Below are 15,558 nucleotides of genomic sequence, written 5' to 3'. Positions count from 1 at the left end.
TGTGCCAAGTGCTGGGGATATAAATACAGAAGAGAGACAGTTCAATCCCTTCCCTGGAGGGACTCATTGTGTGTAATAATCATCTTTCTGAAAAGTTGTATGTGATTATTGTAATTAAAATATTTTCAGTGCAGTGGGAGATTTTGGTATCTAAAGGAAACCTTTAGAGAGTAATTGAAAATAGAAAATATTATCTTTATTTTATATTTTCTATAATTCTATTTTTTGGAGTTTATGATGCATACTTTTTTGGAAGTGTGACCAACTTCGGAATATTAATATTGTGCCAGAAAAGGTGATTGATTTGCTATCTAGTATACTCCAATAGCCTGAAAAAGTTACAGCTCTTGTAAAGAGCAATTTATTTCCTTTGTCACAAGCATGAAATAATTAATTATCCTCCATATAGATAGAAATATAACAAATGTAGTTATTACAAAGAGTTTTTTCATTTGAATGTTGTGACTAAAGACATTTGGCTTTTTCTTTAAAATTTGACCAGAATGCACTTAGGTCCCTTATTTGTTTTGTTGAATATAGGTTCTAGGCAAATTTGCAAATTCCATAAAGTTTATCTTTGTTGTCTTGACAACCTTTTTTTTTTTCAAAATATTCAGATTCCCAGGGCCCATTATCTCTGGCTTGTGAGATTCCTGGAACTTTGTACTCCTTTCTTACATTTGCTTCCCAATTTATGCCATCAAAGGGCACCAACCTTTGTCCTCCCCAAATCAAAAGATGCCCTTAACATTGTTTGATCTTTCTTGAGAGCTTATTGTTAAAATTAATATACAGTCATTTATGAGTGAATTGGGGGTTTAACTGTTCCACAGAATTTTTATAATTAAAAAAAGAATTCTTAAAGATAAATGAACCTAAATATTGGGAGTGAGAAGGGTTTTTAAATCAAGGGCATTTGATAGTATCATTCTCAATAACTTTCCCTTTCCCTCAATAACATCAAGAATTGATGTTAGCAGCTTGGCCCCCCACTTCAGAAAAGTTGCTAACTCTTGCTTTAGAGCAGAATTTCTTGACCTATAGTCTATAGACTGCCAACAGGTCTATCTGTGAACTTAGATGAGAAAATAATTACATCTTTATTTTCACTTCTAGCTGAAATTGAGCATTTTCTTCAATTATGAATTAAAAAAACCCCATTATTCTAAGGAGGAATCCATAGGTTTCATCAGTCTGCCAAAGGGTTTCATCATAAAAAAAGGTTAACAACTCTTGCTTAAGAGCATTACAAAATGTGAGAAAGCTTTTGCTGAGAGTTGTGTGCTTTTTTTTAAGGCTCTAATAAAAAAATCATTTAAAGACAAATATTAAATGTCAAAATTTTTGATAGCCTTTATTTTTTTTTGCTAGCCAAGTAATTTGCCATTTAGAAGTACACAATTGAATAAGAAATAGGGCTAATTCTAAAGGAGAGCTCATATTGATTTGTAGAGTTACAAGTCTCACATTATGTCCAAATGGGGATGGAATATATAATAAGAGAGTTCAGAGATTTGCTAACAAGTCTCCTAAAGAGTACAGACTCAACCATAAGTACTTAAAACGACAGGCTTGTACTTTTTTAGTCTGGAGACACCTTATTAATATTTTGCCTATGAAGATATTTACTCTTTTTGTCATGTGAAAAATATGATGAGCCTTATCTAAACTTTGTAATGTTTGCTTTCTAGGCATGCAGAGAATTCAGGAAAGACTGGTGGAAAGGAGAACAAAGACACAAGAAGAAAGGTAGAACAGTTTGCTTTGGGAATTAGGTCATACATTTGAGTGTATAAACTAGATACTTGTAGCCTAAGAGAGTGTCATGATTGAATAAGAAATAGGGCCATATGTACATAATTGAAGCAATTTATCTTTTACTATGTAGTCATGGTAGGATGAAAAGAGAGAGAAATTCATACTTTAAATTTAGAGGGAAAACTTTACTTCTCTGGAAAAATTTTCATCTTTAATTTACACAATTGGACCCCCTGTTTCAGGTGTTTCTGTTATGCTGTTATATTTCTTTTAATATGGCCATTTTCAACTTGTGTCATACCCTAAATGATTTTAATTTAGTATGTAGATAACTCATTCTTGGGCAGAATCTTAATCATTTCAAAGATAGTATTAATAACATTATTGATTATTGATTTAAAAAAATCTATCCTCTTATTGAAGCATGGACAGTACATTTAAAAGAACACAATGGTAGGTACTTAATGAATGTCTACTGACCAACTGATTGGTCATTGCAAGTCTTCTCTGGTATACACTGTACTTTACTTGAAAAATGATCACCTTTAACTTAGACAATTGGATCCCTAAGTATTAATGTTCTGCTGAGTCATGTTTTTTATAGTGTGACCAGTTTCAGTTTGTGCCTTACTGTAGATGATTTCAATTAGTATGTGGATAAACCATTCCTCAGCAAAAATCTTAAAATTTATTTTTGGTGCCTTCTCATTTTTTTTAACCCCTTTCCCTCCTTTTAGCTCTTGTCCTGTCATCTAGCTGTGTCATTATTGTCCTTACTGTGTCATTCCTCTATACTTGCCTTCCTTTGAGTGCCCCATCATCCAAAGTTACTTCTCTTTCCTTTGCAATTTCATTAAAACTCTCATGTTACTACTTATTACAGGAAGATTTAGTCAACCTGATTATTTGATTAAAGTAATTCAAGTAAATTGTGAATGATTGGTAGGTTTACTTGCCCAAGGAAATATTTGCACCTCTGATTGGTAGAATGTGTTTTTTACAGATTCACTGGTGTTTATAGGTATTTATTTTCCTTGTTGTTCAGTTCCTTTTTATCAAATCTTGATCACTTTTCTCTATAAGTCAGATTTTCATTGACTTAATGTTTCAGTTTGTAGGATTCAAGTTTTTTTTTTCTGTAATGTAAATTTAACGTAACTTGGATTTTGAATCTAAATGAAATTATCAGTCTAAAACTTTCAAGAGGAGGAAAATATAATGTATTTTTCCCATTACAAGACAACTAAGAATTCTTTAAATGTGAATTAGTGAAAATGATTTTTTCTCTTCCTTTTTCAAATATAATCATGATATTTATGATTTATCTAAGTCACAAAGCATTCAATAGGTTAGTGAGTCAATCTTTGTAAGTTGTTACTAATATTTTAGAGGAGCTATAAAACTGTTTATAGTGACTCTCCAGGAGGTAGAGAAGTCCATGCATGCCTTTGTCTTTAGAGGTGTTTTATGGTTTTAAAAATATATGTCACTATCACATGTTACTACTCTTTCTTCCTCCACCCTCACGCTGTCACCTCACCTTAGAACTTCTTAAGGCAAAGAAGTACATTTAAGCAAAGTGAGCAAACATATTGTCTGTTTGATAACATGTAGATAAAATGGGAGAGATACCACTTTCTGGAAATGAATTGCTCATCATTAACTCTTTCAGGATATCAAGTTACTAAGGCCAGAAGGCAAAATTTCTAATTATTTTGTGATCTGAAAATTTATATTCACCACATGTTCAGAGCTGTAATGTTTCTTGAATATCAACACAATTAAAACTTTAATGTGGCCTATCCTTATCAAAGTGTATCAGCAGAATTTTCTGAACATGAGGGCAGAGGTTACCTGTAGGACATTTCAAGTTCACTCTAGAGAATTCTTTTCATCCTTTACAATTATTGATATTATCATTCATTTTCAAATAGTATTTAAATAGTTTTAGATAGTAGCTTCCCTAGAGATTTTCTTTTAGAAAAATGTGATGTCTCCTGGTTATATTTTAAATTGAGAATTCTGTGTAATAGGTAACATTGAAGTCTACTTTTTAGACTCTTTCCTTTATTTGCATTTTTTGTTTATGTATCTTTTAGCACACTGGTGATGAAGGAATGTCAGTATGGAAGTCTGCCCGAAGGCAATCCAGTGAGGAAACTGATGTAAGGAAGAAAATATATCTTTTAAACAATAATGACAATAATAGTTTCTATATTTCTTTAATATTCTAAAATTAACTTAACCCATTCGGTAAGTTCAAATGAGGTCATCGGTTTTTACTCCTTTTGGTTTATTCTGTGTTTTGTTTTTACCTTTCTAGGATGTTGAAAAGGAAGTCATTGATTTAGAAAATGATGGTGCTGATGACTACACTGCCAATTATGAAGATGATTTTGAAGTACTTATAAAAACTAGACGTTTTTCTTAGGCTGAATCTTTGATTCTTAGCCATAATTATATTGTAGCAATTTCCTCGCATTTCATTTCTTATTATTACCATTAATATTCTGTATTTGAACTCTTTGAATACATTTTTGTCCATAAATACCTTATCATATTTTTAACTAAACCCAATGGTATAAAACAATCCAAGGACTATAAAATTTATTTTGTTTTCTGTTGTACTCTGTCCAAAAATATTTATGTGCATTTGCACATTCTCTTTACAATACCTAAGAATCTGGCAACATTGGATAGTTAATTTCTATGATGCCAGGATACTTTCATTGTGTGTGTGTGTGTGTGTGTGTGTGTGTGTGTGTGTGTGTATGTGTGATGATGATTTTCCTAACATAATTCAAAATGTAACAGAACACAAAAAGTATGAAAATATGGTGCTAAACTGAAGTATATATTTTCTGTTTTTATAGATTGTTTTTGGTCCAAAATTTTGATTTCTAAATCACTTAAAAACTAAAGTCTTCTTGTGGAGAAGTCCTATTAAAAGTAAATCCACAGTAGTTATTTTTTTTTTCATGTTAAAATACCCACAGATATTTAGAACAGTGTAATTTTTGTGGGAGTTTTAACAAATATTTTTATGGAGTTTCAAGATCACTAACGTAATGAAGTTGTTCCTTAGTGATTCTGTCATTTGAATTGAAATATTCCTGAATTCTAAAAACAGTCTCTGAAATTGCTCAAACTTTAATTAGGACCTTAAAACAATCTGTAAAATCCTTATTTTTTTGAAGGATTATGAAGATGATTTTGATAATTTTGATGGTGATGGTAATGATGATGATGATGATAACGATGATGATGATGACAATAGTGTTGGTGGTGCTAAAGAACAGATAAAGGAAAAGAATGAAGAAATTCCTCTGGCCAGAAAAATGGAGATACAAGAAATCCAAAGAGCCATTAATGCAGAAAATGAAAGAATTGGTACATTACCTTCAAAGCGAATTCAGAAGCAATTTCAAACAGAACTTGAAAGAGAACCAAGAACAGGTATACAAGTAAACTCAAATGATTTCTTTTATTATTTCAAACTATTTGGGTAATAATCCATATACTCAGTTCACATCCCAAAATCAGTTTCTTATTGGTAAAACTGATTTTTGTGGATTCATTATGATTTACTGTCTAGCATAATTGAGCATTTACTAAGTTCTCAATAAATTGATTGTTAAGAATGACACTATTTGAGTTGAGGTTAATAGAGAGCACTTGGGAGTCAGAAGCCAAGAGCTGGAGGGCAATTACATTAGACTGTATTTCTTTTCTTTTCTGTTTTTTGGTCTAAGAAACTAGTGTAGTGCTTTACTTACAGTTCATACCAAATTTTTATTGTTGCTAGTTTGAGTTGACTGTGGCCTTTAATTTGAATTATCTCTTAGTCTGTCTCCTTATTGACCAAATGATGGAGCCAGGAACTTAAATGACCATAGTGGCCCATGGTATTCAGAAATGTTGTTGGAGGAGGAAGGGAGCAAGGTTCTCTAACATAGCTAGGAATTGCCTAGTGAATGGAGTTAGACATATTTCAACAAAGTTTGTTGTAAAGAGATTTGTAAATGAATCCTACTTTCCTGTTGATTTTCATTAGGAAAAATTATAGTCCATACCGCTCAAAATTTTAGAATAATCCTCCAAGCAATTTGTGCAATGAAATTATAGAAAGTGAAAGATACAGAATACTAGGAATTCTGGCACTGCATATAAATGCCTGTGTGAACCCCACCTTATGTATTTTTCTGTCATGTAGAAGTATGAAAGAAGTACACATAGTAGCAATCTTTTAAGTTTTATGAATTTACCTCCTGTATTCACAAAGTATAAACTGTCTTAAAATTTTAACTTGCCTGAAAGATGTGTGTACATATCTGCATATATGTATATTTTTATGTTGTATGTATGTGTGTGTATCTATCTCTTTATCTCAATGTTGTTTGTTTTTTATCACTTGAACTTACTGCCCTCTTTCCCCACATCTCTGTTGGGTTGTGCCCGTGCATTTTGTTAGCATAGCTTTGCTTGAAGAAGATAAACACATGAAGGTTAAGATCACAGATGTCAGTCCCTTACTTAGTAGCTGAGGCTTTGGGTTCTGACTTTGGTGTTTGCAAGTTACGAGTAAGCCGTGTATGTAAAACATGATTCACTTAGCCGTTTTCTTTAGAGCAAATTTTGATGGAATATTTCAGTTCCACAAGTCAAATAGGTTAATACACAATTTGTGATTAATAATAGTAATGGGAATAACTGACATTTATGTCGTTTTTTGCTTTACAAAGTTCTTTACATATATCATTTCATTTGTACATAGTTGTCTAGCAACTGACACTAAACAGTGAGCAGCACATCAATAGACTGCATCCAGTGACTTATCTGATGGCTGATAGCATATTTTGTTGAGTGTTTTGAAGTGTTACTCATAGTTAGACCCGAGTTCCACAAGAATTTAGCCATAGCACATATGGTATAGCAAGGTAGTGTCCTGTAGCAACAAGAGCGGGAGCAAAGTAGTTATGGGAAGAAGCCCACAGACGTGGTTAAATTGGGATATGTTATATTATAGACAGCATTTGTAAATTAATTAATTCCTTAATTTTGGAATACTCTTAATGGATTTCTATAAAGCAAAAGATGTTTTTATTGGAGATATTGCTATCTAATCATTGACTTCTGCTGGCCCTAATAATTTGTTCAGAGTGCTCTTTGTTGCCTGGAAACATCCAAATTTAAGGACCTTCAGAAGGCACCATGTCATCATCAAACCAAAGTCCAGTGGCTACATATTATACCTCTAAGTTGCTGAGAACTGTTATGTAGTTTTCTTTAAGTACCATAGTTCCATAGCAGACAATGAAATACCATAAGATTTTACTTTGCAGTATTGGTTGGCTATATTTAAATTTGGTACCATATAGTATCAGTAGTCTGAATTACGTGTTTAACACCTAAGAAGCTCTCCTGGAGGAATTATTTTTTTTCTCTGCTTTTAAAACTAATTGAAACAAATTGTTATTTAAAATAGGTCAGTGTGAAAGTAGCCTAATAGGTTATACAAATTGTTTGATATGAACATGTATTAAACATTGAAATTTCAGGCTACCTAGACACTAGTTAATCATTTATTAAGACATTGTGAGAGTTGTAAAAAATATCAGCCATTTCAGGATATATATTTCACATTATTTTACTCTTTTTAATATTCTGGTTATTTAAAAAATGTGTGATTTGATTGCTCAATTGGGTTGTAAACTCCAGTAGGAACTGTGGTTTATATTTCCCTTTTTTTTTTTTGCAGAGCTAGTGATATAGTGCCAAATAAATACTTATTTATTGAATAAATATCTCAAATAAAAGGTCAAAACTATAAAAGTTGTAGATGCTTATGGCACAGATCCTTTTACTACACCTTGTTTTTGTTACTCTTAAACTAATGCCCTATTAAATATAATGGTTAGAAGTGCTAATAATCTTTTCTTTGCTAAATCTATTTCCATTTTTAATAGAACACTTCACTAAAACAATTTCCATTTTCATACAGAAGCAAAAGAATCCCCTTCTAGAGGTTCTCTCTGTGGAATATTTATGGACTTTGCTGCAGCTTCCCAACGACAGAGTTGTCGTAATCATGCCCTTAAACAACGGTGGGTGGTCTAAATAAATTCATGCCATTATGGTTTTTTACCAAAATTGTCTTCTTCATTTTTGTCATATTTTTAATACCTAACCACTTAGTACTGATAACCTGATATGTAGTTTATATTATATTTTCTATAAAATCATGCCATTGCTATTCTGTAATTCTTTTCCAAATGTAAATTATACTGTGTTAAATTAGAGTATGGTCTTTTTCAAAGATCTCTTGGAGGAGGGTAATTTTTGAAGCTGAACGTTCAGAGGAACATGAATAAACTGAAAATTACCTGACTCTTGTGAGGAGTTCAAAGTGAGAATATGGATCCTGTTATCAAGATCCTCCAAAATAAGTGTTTTTTTCTCATTATCTGAGTCTCTTTATAGTACAAAGAATCCTTAGTCAATAGGAAGACATGATTTGACAGATGTGAGAACATAATAATGGTATGATCCCATTATGATAATGACGTAAAAAATACAACTGCCTGTCTTTTTAAAATCCCAGATGTCCATTCAACCTGTCCTCTAAGTAATTGAGAAACAAACCATTATGTAAATATTTGCGATGTCTGAGTTAGAGCTACAGTGGAGCCATTCAGCTGGATTTGGAGTGTTAAATGTGTAGGCCAGCGCGGGCTTGGGATGGCAACTCAAGGCTGAGGTGGAAAGTGAATGAGACATTTGTTCATCCATCTAACATTAACAGAAGGACTTTTACTTAGTCATAGTAGGGGAGAACATTTATTGTGTTGAAAGAATCCTTAACAAGATGCAACCTTGCTTCAGTCGAGTATGGCTTTCCTGCATTTTGTTGCCCAAAGTCAGAAACCTGAGGGAGAAGCTCCAGCCCCTTGTATCCTGTCTATTTATGTATGTGTACATATGTGTCTATACATAGACACATGTGTACATATACATGTACACACTGTGTGCATACATATATATGTAAGAGACTAATATAAATCTTATGAAATGAGCGTAAATTGGAATGGTATCTACACCTTCCTTTTCTCAGGAGAATTGGGAAACGCTTAAGAAAGTATTTTCTTTATGAGGCAAAAATACATTTAGGATTATATGTAGGAGTCAAACATTGTGAAATTCTGAGTTTTCTTCATGTTGTTCCTTTTATTGGTAATAGTATGTATTAAAAACTTGTTTAAAAGTTTCATCTTATGGAAAAAAGAAAATAACATCAGAGGATACATGTAAAATATATAAACAATACACTATAGAAATATAGTTTATACAGTGTAATTATTAAGCTACTTTAATGCCGAATTAAATGCAAAAATAAAATTAATATATTCTGATATATTAATGAAACTTTGTTGTCATTCCAAGGTCCTACCCAATAGTTTGGGATCTTTCAGGAGATCTCAAAACATTACCTAGTAGATATCCAAACTAGTTGCCACTGACACATCCTCCTCTCTGTGGTTTCCTGGGTTCCCATAGGGAGAGGAATGCAGCATGATTGGAGGGGGAAAGGCTGGAAGCAGGCAGACTAGCTAAGAGACTATTGAAGTAGTTCCAGGTTAAGGTAAGTAAGGACCTGTGTTAGGATGGTGGTCATGGGAATGGAAAGGAAGAGACATTTCCGAGGAAGAATTAACAAATGAAAGAAAGGAGAATCTAAGGACCCAAAGATGATTCAAAGGTTATAAATTTAGGTAACTGGGAAAATAGTTAGTATAATAATAGAAATAAGGAAGTTGGAGAGGAACTGGCTCCTTTTTTTGGGGGGGGGCATTTAGGGTAGAGAGCAAAATGATTCTGTTTTTAGTCAGTAAACATTTATTAAGTCTACTGTGTGCGAGGGCTCTGTGCTAAATGCTTTGCAGAAAACACAGGACTGTCCACCAGGCTGTTGGAAATAGGGACGTGGCTATGTAGGGAGAGGTTAGGTATACATGTGGGTATATATTTCAGAGAGGTTGAAATCATGGGGAAGGAGGGAGTATAACAAGAGAATGAAAAAGAAAGATTGAAGATTAAATGTTAGGGCATGTCCACATTTAGAGAGAATAATCTGAGGCTGCATGGGGTAGTGTGACAGAACTGGGTTCTTTCAATTCCAGTCATGCCACTAGTTGAATTTAGATAAGTTTTTAAAAATATCTTTGGGCTTCAGTTTATTTAATTAGACCATGAAAGGGCTGGGTTATATGATATTTAAGATCTCTTCTGTTGTAAAATTCCATCCATGGAGTAGTATAACTGGGATGATATAGAACAGGAGAGCCAAGAGAGAAGAGAGTTTCAAGAAGGAGGAGGAAGTTAATAATATCTGTTACTGAGGTATCAAGGGGATTGAGGCCTGCAGATAACAAAGGCCTTTTATTTGCTTATTAGGAGTCTGATAACTTTGGAGAGCAAATATAATAGAAAGATTGAGGAGAAGCCTGATCAGAAGGGGTCATTGGATGCCAAGGAAGCAACTTGGATGACTCTTAGAAAAGTTTATTAGTGAAAGGAAGGTGAGAAATGAGGCAGTAGCCTAGAGCCCAGTTAGGACCAAGGAAAGGCTTCCCTCTGCTTTTTTAAAGATAGGGGAGATCTGATTATATTTTAGACAAAAGGTGAAGGGCAAGTGGAAAGAGGGAGATTGAAGATAAAAGAGAGGGAATGGGTTGTTGATGAAGCCACGGTCCCAAGGTTAGAAAAAATGTGATAAAGAACATGAATGGAAAGTTTAGCCTTAGAAAGAAAGAGCAATTCTTCTTCTGAGGCAGGAGGAAAGGAACAAGAGAAGATCCACAGTTTTTTAGATGAAGATGGAAGAAACTGAGAAAATTCTTCTTGGATGGTCTTGTCTCCTCAGTAGAGTCAGTTTATCTCCTGAGAGTAAGAGAGGTATGGATGGGATTGAGAAGTATGGTAAAAGATTTGGAATAGCGGCTGTGGAAAATTCAGTAGGGAGGTGATAAGAATGGTGAGGGGCCGCATTTGAGATATTAGAGTAATTCTGTGTCTTGTACATAGTTGAGGTGTAGAAATATTAAGGTCAAATATTAAAGGATCATGAATACTTACGCTATGCTTATTTTTGTGTTCTCTTGTCTAATTCATTTTAAAGGACACGCAGTGCAAAATTACTTCGACTCATTGACTTGGATTTTTCATTTAGTTTTTCTCTCTTGGATCTGCCACCAGTAAATGAGTATGACATGTACATAAGAAACTTTGGTAAAAGAAATACTAAGCAGGTGAGTGCTTAATTTTTAAAAAATAAACTTCCTTTATGCTTTATGTTTCTGAATTTTATAGTAATTTCTGCATGAATCTTTTCCAATTTCCCCTTTTCCTCATTGTAACAAAAATTTCTTCAGAAACTACCACTACATTAATCATGTCTGATAAATATAATAATAAATGTATGTATATAAAATAAATCTAATATTAGTGTCTGCAACATTCTGTCCCCTAGTTCCTTGGTTTTTTTTTAGCTCAGAAGTGGAAAGTTTGTTTCCTAACACTTTCTTTAGGACATTTATTGGTTTTTACAGTTACTTTGAATTCCTGTTCTTCTTGGTGTTCTTCTCAGTCAAACGATTAACCAAACCACAGTCAGCAAACATTGATTAAGCTGGGTCAGGTACTGTGCTAGGCATATCTGGGGATTCAAGGACAAAAAAAAAGAAACAATCTTTACTCTTAAGGAGACAACATATACCTATAAGAGTACAAATAGAATATACGTACGCATGTGTATATGTATGTGTGTATATTTATGTACACATGTGTCACATGTATATATGTGTGTGTATATATGTATATATGTGTATGTATATATATATATATATATGTATATATAATATGAAATAAATAAGTAGTGCTTGAGTTGCTTCCTGAAGGAAGTGAAGTCTTCTGTGAGGTGAGAATGAGGAGGGAATATTGTTTTATCATTTTCTTTTCATCTTGTATCATTTCATATGTGTCTTTCAGGTTTCCCTTAATTCTTCCTATTTGTCATTTCTTAGTTTATAAGAATACTGTCTATTTTCCAGTGCCACATTTTATTTGCTATTCCTCAATTAGAGGAATAAAGCTGGAATTCTGGTAACATTGCTCTCTGTGTTATCGTTTCTTTGCTACCACAATATGTGCTTCTTTGAATATTTTGTTAAAAGTCTGTGGCTTATGAAATTAAAAGGCAGAATTAAAATACCTATCTAACCATATCTCCCATTCCTTAGCACCATCCTTAACGCGAGGCAGATCTGTTTCTTCACTGTACTTCATGTGATGTACCCTCCTTTTCTTTCTACATATCTCAGTTCTCCCTTTAAATCCCTTTAAATTTAAAGTCCTTTAAATTCTAGCATCTCCATGGAAACCTACCCTGATGCTCCCTTATTGCTCCTTCAGAGGCTGTGTTCTCTAACACTCCATGGTTTACCCCTCGTGTGTATTTCTCATCTCCTCGATTAGACTTTATGCTTTCTGAGGGCAAGAATTGTGGCTTCCCTTTGTCTTGGGTCAGCCAGAGTCTCTAGTGTGTCTTTAAACTTTCACAGAGCTACGATTTCATCCATCTGGGTACTTCCTCCACTGTGTATTGTTCCTCACACATGCTTTAGAAGGTCGTTCTTTGTGAACTGAAACCTTCAGATTATGAATACTTGAATCAGTTAAGTTTTTGGGTGACAGATGCTTTGTGTCAGTCCATTTCAGGGACCACAGTGGGGCCTTCCTTGCTTGTTAGGGTCTGCCAGATTTTCTGCTCCCCTGCTGTAGCATTTGAGGAGCCAGTATTATCTTCATGCCCCTACGAAGCATCAGGATAGGGTTTTGGTCAAAGAGTGACTGTCATTTAATCATTATTCACTATGAAGTGTCTACTCTGTATAAGGCACTGATGATAGAAAAATAGAACCAAGCATGCTTACTGAACTTGATTGGAATGAGTGTATGAATTGTAATATATTGACAATTATTATCCCAGTGTTTGATCTTGAGAAAGTAACTTATTCAGCTTTCTTATTCCTTTTTTCTTGAACCTTAAACTGATTCTTGTTTTTATAAACTCTAAAAATGATAGCTTTGTTAAGGGACATGCTTTTTAGAATCACAAAAAATTACATATTTTGCTTTAGGAAAAACAGTTGCTAAAGCGGTAATACACATAAGTTCTAGATAATCTTGAGAATAAAATTTTTATTTTAAAGCCATAAAACAACCTTGTTTAATGTGAAGGATAATTGAGTAAAACAAAATTTTCAGATGTGTAAGACATATGGGAACTTATCTGGACTTTTTTTCCTCCTGTCATGATTATTAGGTACTTTGGGTAGACATATAACATATACACACGTGTGAGGTTATGCATATGTATATGTACATCTGTATGTATATCTATATCTGCATTGCTTAAAAAAACTAAGTTCCTAAGCACTGTAGGAAGCACCATATATATCAGCTTTGTAGAAATCGGCTCCTTCCACTTACATCGTCATTGGATGCCTTATTTTGTTATAGAAGCAAACTCCCCAGAGACCGATTCTTTTGTCTTCCCTGATATTATTGGATGAAATTTGATCGAGATAAACATAAAATCTTACAGTTGTGTTCTAAAAATCAACTTCACAAGTACAGAATGGATCATGTATGCCTCAGGGAGCAGTGTTTCTTAAAAATATCCAGGAGTTTTAAACAGATCACATATTATAGATCACCAGAATGTTATGGTAGCCAAGACAATGTTAGGGTGCATTAAGAGAGGCAGAGTATCCAGGCCTGTGGATACAGTAATACCATTTTACTCTGTTCTGGCCAGATTACAGATAGAGTATCATATTCTGATCTGTTGCTACATTTTAGGAAAAAAAAATGATGAGCTAGAATTAGAAAAAAATAAGTCCAGAGGAAGGACACCCAAGATGGTGAAGGACCTTGAGACTGTGCCATATGAGGATGTCACCCTGGATCCTTGGAAACTAAGCCATAGTATAGTAGAATCACTGCCAATTCCTCCTTTGTTATAAAGGATTCTAATATGAGTCTGTATGTCTTTTATTTGAAGACCAACCTTGTTAAGTTTAGGAAGATTCATCACCAGAACACTAGAAACCAGGCATGGATGTTTTTGGTAGAGCAGTCATAGAGGCTATCTGTTGAGTGGAGGACCACATATGCATGGGTGGAGGGAGAGTCCATACTAACCATGTCAAATATAAGGAATCACCATAATCTTTAAAATAATAAGTGTAGTATATCTTTGTACTTTAGGCATATGTTCAATATAATGAAGATAATGTGGAAAGAGATATTCAGACTGATGAAATAGAAACTCATGAAGTATGGACCCAGCATCCTGGTGAAAGTACCATTGTGTCAGGAGGTGAGTAAATTTTTAGTTATGTAAAAGCCTGGAGTTACTTCATATTTATTTTTTTAATGTGCCTTTCCCCTTAATGTATATCTTTCAGATCGTTATATTGCTGGTATGGAAAAAATATTCCTTATTGTTTTAAAGAAATAAATTATGTTTCTATTTTAATGTATTCATTTTAACTTTGAAAATTTTAATTTCATAAAATATTATGACAATAGTTAAGTAATGTACACATAGCTATTCAAAGTATGTTCTAACAATGTATTTCTATGCATTTGTAATAAACAATCTTTTCAGTTACGAGTCCTTTCTATGACTGTGGTCCTCTCAATTTCAGGCATGTTCCATCATAGAGATGGGGTCCATATAATGTACTTAAAGTAAATGAAGAGTTACAGGGTTGACTTTTTATCTGAAGAATTTTTAAATTATATATGCCCACCAAGACATTTTGGAATCTACATGTTCAGTGCCTACGTGGGAAGGACTTCATGCACTGCGTTGTTATTTAAGCCAGTAAATAATCATTTTCCCTGACCAGCCTTTTAAAATAGAAATTAAGTGTAGGTCTTCCATAAGGTATATATTACCTGTATATACATGCTTAAAATCACCCTGGTACCCTCTCCAAGGCTTTCACAGGAAATGTTCCAGCTGTCAAAAGGTCTCCTCAACTTCTTCCTGATGGATTTAAGGCTAAGAGGATTTAATAGTAACTGTTTAGTACTATTTTAGTTACAGTATGAGTTGAATCTTCCACTCAAATCTTTCTCATGCCTATTTATGGCATTTAGGTAGGTGACCTAGAAAGGAGCTGAGTAAAAAACTTTCGGCAGCTGCTAACAATCTGCAAAGGTTTCAGGTATGAGCTTGATAATGGACCATATGTCTGCTGAGAGGCAATCACTAGGTTGATTGTAGGATCAAACATTTTTTAGCAATAGTAACTGTTGAAAAGATGCTAGGTTATAGGAGAGGTTGGGAGAACCCAGACTGATGAACTCACAGATCCTTGAAGAATTAACATAAATGGAAATTACATAGACTTTGGTGAGCTACCCTGGAATTTATTTATAACATTGCTTCTATGTAGTCCAAATTCCCTTCTTCCCTGCCACAAACATTTGTCAGACATCAACTGTATTGTTAAGCATTGTCAAGTATGTACACCTAAAGAGGATTGGAGCATGAGTTCCACAGCAGACTATATGTCTGTTGTCTGAGAACTGGCTTAGCTTAGTTTGGAGAAAGTCACCTTCAAATTGGCTGCAGGATAATGAATTTTTTGGCTATGGCAACTCCACAGCAGCATAGGGTCTTGATATGCATTGATAGAAAGAAAGAGCATGCACATTGATGGAGTCCCA

The 15,558-nt window shown here is 33.8% G+C and overlaps 1 protein-coding gene across 4 annotated transcripts in view; it reads left to right on the top strand.

The window, feature by feature from the left end:
* The window catches only part of DYNC2I1 (dynein 2 intermediate chain 1), a 100,746-nt gene that overhangs the window by 38,554 nt on the left and 46,634 nt on the right, over positions 1–15,558 (top strand). For all 4 annotated transcript variants that reach the window (XM_072652071.1, XM_072652073.1, XM_072652072.1 and 1 more), the window contains 7 exons: positions 1,692–1,749; positions 3,858–3,923; positions 4,082–4,159; positions 4,956–5,214; positions 7,760–7,862; positions 10,934–11,063; positions 14,086–14,197. In XM_072652071.1, coding sequence (XP_072508172.1) covers positions 1,692–1,749; positions 3,858–3,923; positions 4,082–4,159; positions 4,956–5,214; positions 7,760–7,862; positions 10,934–11,063; positions 14,086–14,197 — 806 coding nt within the window. The remainder of the gene's footprint in view (positions 1–1,691; positions 1,750–3,857; positions 3,924–4,081; positions 4,160–4,955; positions 5,215–7,759; positions 7,863–10,933; positions 11,064–14,085; positions 14,198–15,558) is intronic.

The sequence above is a fragment of the Notamacropus eugenii genome, chromosome 3 (genome assembly GCF_028372415.1).
Source record: "Notamacropus eugenii isolate mMacEug1 chromosome 3, mMacEug1.pri_v2, whole genome shotgun sequence".
NCBI lineage: Eukaryota > Metazoa > Chordata > Mammalia > Diprotodontia > Macropodidae > Notamacropus > Notamacropus eugenii.
Note: the sequence above shows the minus strand (reverse complement) of the source record. Positions and strands in the feature narration are given on the sequence as shown.